Source organism: Filicampus tigris, chromosome 19 (assembly GCF_054856515.1).
Source record: "Filicampus tigris isolate MCC_2025a chromosome 19, RoL_Ftig_1.0, whole genome shotgun sequence".
NCBI lineage: Eukaryota > Metazoa > Chordata > Actinopteri > Syngnathiformes > Syngnathidae > Filicampus > Filicampus tigris.
In genome coordinates, this window is record NC_141235.1 from 1,746,828 (window position 1) to 1,756,814 (window position 9,987).

Genomic DNA, 9,987 nt, shown 5'->3' on the forward strand with positions numbered 1-9,987 from the left:
TACTCAAGAGAAAATCTTAAGAGATTATTCTCTGTCCGATTGCTGAACCTTCTCATTTTTTTACAAATAGAATTGAGTTAGAATTGCAGTTTTTGGCATCATATACACGATAACGCATTACCATGCAATGAGGAAACATGAGCACAGTATATCAGCTAGTCTTTTTTTTTCTACTAAACAACTTCCAAACTTAGTTTCCATGTCCGATTTGTACTATGGCGAGTAGCTCTATTTTTTTGGCTGAACGTATTTTTTTTTTTTTTAGACTGGAATTGGTATTAGAATTTGACATCAGTTTGACATGGCATGAATAGCTATTCGATTTTTGGCTGATCTTTGTCAAGATCCGGACTGTTTTCAAAGCGGAACTGGAATTACAATTTGGCATCGGGATAATAATAAATGTGTCTAAATCTCGTAATTTCCATAATTAATAGGGGACGTGAATGCAACATACGTTAAATCCTCTGGTCGCTCGTTTCTACCATACGATGACAGATTTGCATGTCCAGTATGCATTAATGGAGATTCAGTCTTATTTCTGTCTGAACGTGCGTTTTTAAAGACTGAAACCGAAATTAGACATTTACATATGGGTCATAAATTCGCCGATTTTTCGCGATTACCACTCTTTAATGGGCAATTGAATGCAGCACGCCTCCAAACACGGAAGTAACTAAGACAAAATGATGATGGCCGACTTGGAGGAAAACTTTTTGATGCGCTCCTAATTTGTCAAACGTTTTTTCGTGACGGCCATTACTCGTCTTGACGACTAAAACGATTCCTACAGAACATTCCAACGTGGCTATGTTGTCTTTTCGAGCCGCAGCGCTGCTCTTTTTGTCGGCTACATCGGCCGCCGTCGCCATTCTCGTCCACACTGAGGGTAGGTCACGTCTCCTTCGGCACAACAGCGCCCTCAGCAGGCCATTCCTTCCCCCGGTTGTGATTGCCCGGCTTGTGCAACTGTTTCCCCTCAGCCACGCCTCCTCCCCCGGCTGTGGCCGTTGGCGTGTGCTCGCTGGTGGCGATGTCGCTGCTGTGGAGGGACATTCGGTCCAAGGTGAGAGGCGAAGGCCGCACGCTGGGCAGCTTGCTCGGCCAATACGCGGCTGTCAAGGCGGTGGGCTGGCTGGGCAGGCGGCAGCGGGCCAAGCTGGAGGCCGACACGTTGGACGTGAGGAAGGCCCAGGAGGAGACGCTGCTGAGCCGCCTGCGGAAGAACGAACACACGCTCTACGGGAAGCGCTTTGACTTCGCTTCTATCAAAGGTCAGTGGAAACGAGTGACAGTGGTGGTTCCTTTTCACCGCTTGAAATCGTTTCGTTATCCGTTCCGGCGCACCCCACAAATCAAAACTTTGTTGTTGCTGTGTGTTTTGGTGAGTAAATAACATAAAAACATCACTCCACAGTGTTGTAGTTTATAAAAACAGACATCAAAAACAATGAGATAGAATTCAGACAATCCCCTATTTTGCATCACGATCATTCAATGGCCATTGTGGTGTGCACGCCTTGGCCACCAGGGGGTAGTATACAATGCCTACAGATTTGGTGATGAAACAGAAGACTGTCACAACTAAACTGCAGTAATATTTGTCAGGCGGGGGTTCCAGAGGATAAAGAATATATGCCTGCGAGTGTTGTTACATCGTCTGGATGGTGTCCAATTTTTGATTGGAAATTACTCTTTCAGAACAATTAATTAGATTTAAAATTCCACCTTGTTCTTGTACATTTTAGAATTTGTTGAAGTATCATAGTCAAAAGTATCACTTTATCTGCTCTTTCCACCATAAGATAAAACCCTTTTCCCTTTTGTAACTTATTAATGCAAATGTCACTTTATGATTTTAGTATCAGGACTTCTTTGCATTGAATTCTAATCATTTCCTGATAATATAAGGACTTTTATTTTGTCCAAATCAATTGTGACCAATCGAGGCCAACTTGTACACAAGGTAATTCTTCCAAACACGTCTCTTTCAGACAGCGAAACCTTTCGCGCTCGCCATCCCATCACCACGTACGAGCACTACCGTGAGCTGGTGGGTCGCGTGGCCTCGGGGGAAGAGCGAGTGCTCACCGCCGAAAAAACCCTCGTCCTGGCCATGACCTCCGGGACGTCCGGGCCCAGCGCCATGTTGCTCAGCACCAAAGACACCAACAGTGACTTCTTCCTTCAGGTAGCGTGTCGCATAACAGCGGGATTTTGGGGGGGAAGCGGCAGTAAAACAGGCCAACATGGGGGGGTTAAAAATTTTTTTTTAAAAAAATCGCAATCCCACCCACAAATTGTGTGGAAAAACAAACTTGTGTTGGTTTTGTTCACCAGGGCGTGGCGGTGTGTCTGGACGCCATGCGGCGAGCGTTCCCGGCCACGGACAGCTTGCAGCGCACCACCAAGTTCTTCTACACGCCGACATTCCGCCAATCGGCGGCCGGCATTCCCATCGGGCCCAATTCGTCCACGCCGGCCTCGTCTCGTCACATGCTCCACCTCTACACCACGCCGCCACCCGCCTTCCAGGTGACTGACGTGTGATTGGACGTCTTTTGTGTTTTTTCAGCGCTACCTTGACTTTTGAATACAATTTGTTCTGTGACCATGCTTGGAAAACTTCTGGTGTATGCGCCTTGGCCACAAGGTGGCAGTGTAATACAGACAGACAGATAAAATAGAGTTGATGTTGTAACACAAAAATGACAATTGGAAGTACGTTGTAGTAATATAATGCAAGTGGCAAAGTTGTTATTATTGTTTGCGTTACTTTTCCGTGCTTGTGACGTTGCGTAGGTGGCGAGCGAGAAGGACGCGCTGTACCTGCATCTCCTCTTTGCGCTCAAAGATCCCAGCGTGGGAACGCTCGAATCCAACTTTGCCTCCTCCGTCTTCTACGCCTTTGCCACGTTGCAGGTGCAGTCGTCGCAAAATGCATTTTCACTCACCGTTTATTTTTATGTGGTCTTTTTTATTCTATTTTGTATATATATGTGTATATATATATATATATATATATATATATATATATATATATATATATATATATGGTAGTTTTTATTGAGAAAAAATCATATTTATTTGTATTTTATTGCATTTGTTTACTCTTATGTATGTTTTTCCTCTTCAAAAAACCCACGTTAACCCTATTCTCATGGTAATTTTTTCTTTTGTGACGTTTTCTTGTCAAATAGTTATCTTGGAATATTTCAATCATAGCCTTAGCGGTGCTAACATGAATTAGCACTTGTAATATTTGTGAGAAAAAAAATGCACCTCTCAATGTGATGCGCGAATACTGATTTTTTTTCTTTTTTTTTCCTCACAAATATTACAAGTGCTAACATGAATTAGCACTTGTAATATTTGTGAGAAAAAAAAAATCAATGCTTAGTGCTAACATGAATTAGCACTTGTTGCTCATAAAACCTTTCTCAATAGATTTTGAATTGATGATTGCTATGAAGTGAGCCAATTAAGGTTCCCATTGTGGAAGCCCTAATTTGCCCTCAGTGCATGTAAGTGCGGCCTAAACATTGCTTTGCACGTTCCAGGAGCGCTGGCAGGAGCTGGCGGAGGACGTGGAGCGCGGGACGGTGAGCGGCGCTCTCCATCTGGAGCCCGACGTGAGGGCCGCGCTGGAGGCCCTGACCCGGCCCGACCCGGAGAGGGCGGCCCGGCTGCGGGCCCACTTCGGGGCCGGCTTCCGGGGGATCGCCGGGCGCCTCTGGCCCCGACTCAATTTGGTTCTGGCCGTGGACTCGGGCTCCAATCAGATCTACGGCGAGATGCTGAGGGACAAGCACTGCAGCGGCGTCCCCTTCTACTCGCCCTTCTACGCTGCTACCGAAGGTTTCATTCATAATGTTTGCCTTTCATGGGACGTAGACGGGATGTTTTTTCCAGTTAATGTCCAAATCCCCACATATGCAACAGTGTCTCTCCACAGGCCAGCCAAAGATTTGGCTCGTAATCTCATTAAATATTTGGTCAAAGTAAGGGCTTTTCTTATAAAATGCCAATTTTGAAATACAAATTAAGAAACTTTCATTGTAACATCGGGGCCTATATTTCTTCAATTTTCTTTTCTTGTAATATTTCAGCTACGGTTGCTAAAAAAAAAAGTAACTTAACTGTCAAAATATTACAACTTTTTCTTGTCAAACTACATTTCTTAAGATAGTTTTTTTCTTCGAATATTATAACTTTATTCCTGTGTAACTGTGTTTTTCCCTTTTAATATTACAAATCCACTCTTGCAAAATTAAGAAACATTTTCACAAAGTATGCCAAATTCAGTTTTGTGAAATTGTTTTTCTTAGTTGTTGTTTTTTTTCCTAGAATATTTGTGAATTTATTCAATTTTGTCCCTTAAAATAATGCTTTTTTCCCCCTCTTTTTTTTTCCTTGGAATATTCTGTCTATCTAGGCTTGCAAAATATTTTCCCCCAAAAAATTTCCCCAAAACGTATAATCAAAACTTTCTCATAAACGGATTTTTTTCCAAATGACAACCTTATTCTTGTTTCGATATTCCTTTTTTTTTTTTCTATGACTTTACAATTATAATATGGGGACTTTTTTCCCGAGCAGAGTGACGACTTCATTGTCGTGATGTCTCCCTAATTTATTCCTGACACTCATCGCGGTCGTGCCGTTGAATGTGAAGAGTGCGCGTGGTCCCCGTGCAGGTCTGATCGGGGTGAACCTTTGGCCCGAGGAGCCCGGCCGGCGTTACCTGCTGTGTCCTCGCTCCATGTTCTGCGAGTTCCTACCAGAGAGCCACTCGGAGGACGAGACGGCGACGGCGACGACGCTTCTCATGGAGGATGTGAAGGAGGGAGAAAAGTACGAGCTGGTGGTCACCAACGCCGCCGGCCTCTTCAGGTGGGCTCACGCATAAAAAGCCTACTGGGGGAACCAAGCAGTTCAAGGAGCCAATGAGAGTGGGCTAACTCTGATTTTTTTTTTTTTTTTTGCTGCAGGAGAGTGATTTATTAAGTCTGCTCTTTCTTTTTTTCTCAATTGCAGATATCGCATCGGTGACGTGGTCAGAGTGGTGGGATTCCACAACCGATGCCCCGTTGTTGAGTTTCAATACAGGTAAGCCATTTCATTAGGTACACCTGCACACACCTAACCGGAGTTGCGCCTCCCAATGTGATGCGCGGAACAGTTTTGGTCGTATGTTTCGGCAGCCAAAACAATGCAGCCGTCCCCAAAATTGCGAGCGGTGCGCTTGAGAAGACGCGTGTGCTTGCAGGCGCGCTCAGATGCTGAACGTTCGCGGCGAGAAATTGTCCGAGGCGTTGTTCCTGGACGCTTTGAAGGCAGCCGTGGCGCAGTGGCCGGCCGCTCGCCTGCTCGACTACTGCTGCGCCGAGAGCGGGATTATGGGTACGGCAACAAAAATATGATGCACATTTCAGATTTTTATCATGTTTCCTTACATCATGTATTAATTGTATGTAGAAACAAACTCGCTGTTTCCTGCTATTGCCTCATTTTCAGAATTTTTGCTTGATGTTGACATGTTACATGATTTGCATATTGATGGCTCTCTGCGCACTTTTTTTTTTTTTTTGGTCTTGTTTTGATTGTTTTTTTCCCGGGCCGAAGGGGATTGGGCGGGCAGCGGCGACCCTCACTACCAGGTCTTCTTGGAGCTGACGGGCGTGAGGAATCTCAGCGAGGAACAGCGCCACAAGGTGCCCCCCCTCCCCGCCGAGTGACGCAAATGTGATTTTTGGGATCGTAACGCGTGGCTCTTGCTGTGCAGCTGGACGCGTGCCTGCAGCGGGCGTCGGCCGTGTACCGCTCGTTCCGCATCAAGGGCAGCATCGGGCCGCCGCGGGTGCAGCTGGTGGGCCGCGGCGCCTTCGCCGAACTGCGCCAGCGCATGATGAGCTCCTCCCTCGCCTCGGCCAACACCTTCAAAATGCAGCGCGTGTTGCGGCGCAAGGAGGACGCCCAATTCCTGCTGACCAAAACTGTTTCCTAATGAAGGAAATAAGACTTTTAGGAAGCAAAAGAAGAGTTTTACAAGCATACTTAGTCGTACTTCAGGTGAACGTCTATCGTTGATTTATATATTTATAAATCTCATTTGTATTTTTACACATTTCTGACGGGTTCAGCAACTGATGTCAGGTAGGTTAAGTCACGGTGGCCTTTCTGATTCTCACCCCAAGTTGTTTTGTTATCAAAATGGAGGGAAAAAATGAACAACATTGATTTTGTGCGTGTTGAAATTGAATGTGTGTCAGTCACTCATTTGACTTTTTGGTGTTACTTTCAACAGCTCCCCGCCTAATATTCTTCATTATGGGTCAGTTTTCATTTTATTTGTATTATTATTATGGTATTCATTTTATTTATTTGCCATTTGTTTACTGTAAGCAGAGGAATTGCTACACCGTACAATAAAGTTATGTTAGTGTTTTTGATCACTTCATATTTATTTTTTTGAGCGCTTCACATGTTTTCATTTTTCTGTGAATCGGAAGGTAATGACGGTCGTGGAGCCCCTCTCACATTACAAAGGTGCACCAACTACCACAGTGTTGAGCAACTGGGATTTTTGTTTATTCCAAGTTTCTCTGATTCACCCTCCAAGCAGACGGGGGCGCCGATGCGCGTTTAGGCTACTTCCGGACTTTAAAATGGAAGCGAAAGTACATTTTCAATGTTTAGCGGGTTCAGGAGGCGCGAGATTGTACACTTCAGATCAGGGCCACGTCGCAACAGTCGGCCTCGTCGCTGTACTGTCCGTAAGTTTGCAATGTTCACATTTATTCACCTTGACTATTGTATCCGTAAGTCGACGTGTTTGTTTCAAGAGCGCAAAGACGCAGTTGAGAGCGCAGTTCAGTTAGCCAGCCGACATAGTGAAGAATTGGACACCGGTGGTTGGTTGAGTGCTGCAATCACAATCGTGTTTCCGCATTCGAGAGTGAGCGCTTTCTCTCTTTTGAGCAGCACAACATGCATCTGCCCAAGTAGATTCTTTTAAAGTCGTGTACCATCCAAACTTTTAAGTTATGGAAAATGATTGTAAACGTCAATAAACTAAAAAAAATAAATAAAATAAAGTAAGCAAACTAGTGCCGCCAAGGTCAGCTGTCACAGGAAGTAAATAAAACTGAGTTCATTTTTTTAACTCGTTATGAAATTTAAATTAATCTCCATAGTTAATGCTTTTAACTTTGACAGCCCTAAAGCAAACATATTATCTCAGTTTCGTATAATTATTGTTTACATATTCATATAAGCTTACGGTGTGCACATCAAGCACGAAGCAGGAAGCTGTCTTTTCCTTTCAACCTCCTATTTTTTTAATCTGAGCAAGTTAGTTTCACGGTATCTTTACATAGCACGTTGGTGACCCCATGGTGTGGTTTTGTTTACAATTCTTTGATTTGTTTTTACTCGGTGTGATTTGCTGTATTGAAAAAGTTTTGTTTTTTTTCTTGAGTGCAAGTGGTAATGAAGTGCTTTTGTGTGACCCCAGATAACCATACGGTCAAATCGGCACACTGAAGCAGGAAGTGCACTTGTGATTGCCTCCACTTGTGACTGAGGCAGAAGCACTGCAGCAAACCCGAAGGTGAACATTGGAAGCTCGCAGACTTGAGTTGGCATCTTCGTAAGGACCATGGCTAGCCGCGTTTGGGCCAAACTCCACCGTCCGAGCTGGGTTTGGGACTATGTCCTCTGTCCGACCTGTTTCAACGCCTTTAAAGTGCTGCCGCGTAGCCTCAGCTTCTGTCGAGTGTGTGTGCAGCCGTGGCGGGGGGACAAAGGAGATCCATCGTGTCCAGTCTGTTGGGAAAAGGCGAAATCAACGGATCCACCCGGGAACTTGTCCCTGAGGAATGCGCGGAAGAACCGTTCACAAGCCTCAGCGGCGTCAAATGACATCTGCAGCTTGCACAAGAAGAAACTGAAAGACTTCTGTTTGGACCACCAGGAGCCTGCAGAAAAGAAAAAAGAAAAAACCCACGCTGGCCACAAGTTCCAACCCATCAATAAAGTTCTGAAAGGTCAGATAGAGAAACTTCTGGAGGACTATGATGAGATAATAGAAGACTACAATCATCAAGCAAAGCACATCAAGGACCAGAGGGAGCTGGTGGAAAGCAAGATTAAGAAGGATTTCAAGGAGATTCGTCGCTTCCTGCAGGATGAGGAGGACGAGAGGTTGTCGGCTGTGAGGGAGGAAGAACAGGAGAAGAGTCGGAAGATAAAGGAGAAGTTGAAGGCCGTCCAAAAAGACAAGGCGGCTCTCTCAGTGGCGATCCAAAGCACAGAAAAGCATCTGAAGTCCGCCCAGGTTGCCTTCATGAAGAACTTCAAGACTTCCATGAGCAGAATCCAGAAGCTGCCCGACAAGCCCGAGCCGCTCGCAGAAGCTCTGCTGGACCAAGCCAGACATGTGGGCAACCTCAAGTTCAGCGTGATGGAAAGAATGATGAGGAAGGTCTCCTACAGTCCCGTCATTCTGGACCCAAACACGGCCCGCCCAGAACTGAGTCTCTCTGAAGATCTGACCAGCGTCGCTTTCGGAAAAAGGCAGAAGCGTCCAGACAATCCGGAAAGGTTCAAGCAGAGCAATGTGCTGGGTTGCGCTTTGGCCTCGAGAAGGCACACGTGGGATGTTAAGGTGGGCGACAACACTGACTGGGAAGTTGGGGTGACGTGGGGGGACCCGTGCTTGCCCGATGAAAGGGCAACAAAGAGCGTCGGCTTTCGTGAGGGTGAATACAAACCGTGTGATGGCGCACTTGCATCGTGGAATCCGCCAGTCAAACTGCAGACGATCCGAGTTGACGTGGACCCCAACGAAAGATCCGTTTCATTCGCTGACTCTTTGACGAACAGGGAATTGTGCAAAACAAACTTTCCCGCTCAGACACCTTTGTCCGGGAACATGAAAATGTTTCCTTACTTCCGGACAAGGGATGAAAATCCTCTGAAAATAATCCCGCTTGCACCTTGTGTCACGACTCCAAGTCAGCGATGATGTTGGAGGTGTTTCGCTCCATCGTGGCTCGTTTTGGATTGCGTTGGATTTCCCCCAAATGGACATTGAATGGCCCGTTCAATAAACTAAAAATGATCATTAAGATGAGTGATGAAAAATGTAAAAAACGCAATCTGCCATGTTGTGGTTTGCCAAAATGGAATAAATGACGAGAAGTGCCATGAAATACACTATTCATTTGACTGTTTATTCAATGCTTTCAATATTTATTTACTCCTTTCAATATTTATGTCTTTGCTTAAATTATCTTATGTATATAAGTATATGTAAATATTTCAAGTATTGTTTCAGTTTTAAATATGTCACTGTTATATGTATTTTAATACATATACATTTATTTCAATATGTATTTTGTAATTTAAATATTGATTCACGTACACCAATGTTTATTTAAACACAGATATTTCATTTATTTCAATATTTATTCAATTGTTTTGATATTTATTTATTTATTTTCAAGAATATATTCTATGCAGCCCCACTAGTCTAAACACGTCATTCTGGTTAATATTGCGTTTGTGGAATAAGAGTTAATCAACCCTTTTTAGCCACCTCGGGGGGCGGCCATTTTGTCACTTGTGTCCCCTGAAAATGACATCACAGTTTCTCAGGGCTCAGGTAACAATCAATCACGGCTCAGCTTCAGAAAACAGGTGAGCCGTGATTGGTCGTTACCTGAGCAACTGTGATGTCATTTTCAGTCGACAGAAGTGACAAAATGGCCGTCCCCTGACATGGCTAAAAACGGGTTGATAAACTCTTATCCCACAAACGCAATATTTATCAGAATGCCTTGTTTAAACAGGTGGGCCTGCATAGAACATATTCTTGAAAAAAATATCTTTGGGTTCACTCCCTCTTTACAAATGTACACATATATATATATATATATATATATATATATCTCCAATTCACAATTGGCCATCTTACGTTGCCGC

At 44.5% G+C, this 9,987-nt stretch overlaps 2 protein-coding genes across 2 annotated transcripts; both read left to right on the forward strand.

The window, feature by feature from the left end:
• Window positions 1-650: 650 nt before the first annotated feature.
• ghdc (GH3 domain containing) lies at window positions 651-6,455 on the forward strand. The gene is made up of 11 exons (XM_086017140.1): window positions 651-889; window positions 984-1,274; window positions 1,995-2,191; window positions 2,341-2,535; window positions 2,803-2,922; window positions 3,561-3,858; window positions 4,698-4,893; window positions 5,038-5,109; window positions 5,270-5,403; window positions 5,626-5,714; window positions 5,786-6,455. Exons 1-11 carry the CDS (start codon window positions 811-813, stop codon window positions 6,005-6,007), a joined length of 1,893 nt encoding a protein of 630 aa, XP_085873266.1. The 5' UTR covers window positions 651-810; the 3' UTR covers window positions 6,008-6,455.
• Window positions 6,456-6,592: 137 nt separating this feature from the next.
• Window positions 6,593-9,205, forward strand: LOC147128788 (E3 ubiquitin-protein ligase TRIM35-like). Its single transcript, XM_086017142.1, has 2 exons — window positions 6,593-6,776; window positions 7,517-9,205. The coding sequence occupies exon 2, from the start codon at window positions 7,661-7,663 to the stop codon at window positions 9,026-9,028; it is 1,368 nt and encodes a 455-aa protein (XP_085873268.1). The 5' UTR covers window positions 6,593-6,776; window positions 7,517-7,660; the 3' UTR covers window positions 9,029-9,205.
• The last annotated feature ends 782 nt before the right edge of the window (window positions 9,206-9,987 follow it).

Bases quoted from the DNA above. Each gene is read 5' to 3' on its own strand.
- ghdc (XM_086017140.1), top strand. From the start codon at position 811: ATGTTGTCTTTTCGAGCCGCAGCGCTGCTCTTTTTGTCGGCTACATCG. The intron at 2,536-2,802 runs GTGACTGACGTG...GACGTTGCGTAG, and splicing joins CGCCGCCACCCGCCTTCCAG to GTGGCGAGCGAGAAGGACGC. The intron at 3,859-4,697 runs GTTTCATTCATA...GTCCCCGTGCAG, and splicing joins CTTCTACGCTGCTACCGAAG to GTCTGATCGGGGTGAACCTT.
- LOC147128788 (XM_086017142.1), top strand. From the start codon at position 7,661: ATGGCTAGCCGCGTTTGGGCCAAACTCCACCGTCCGAGCTGGGTTTGG.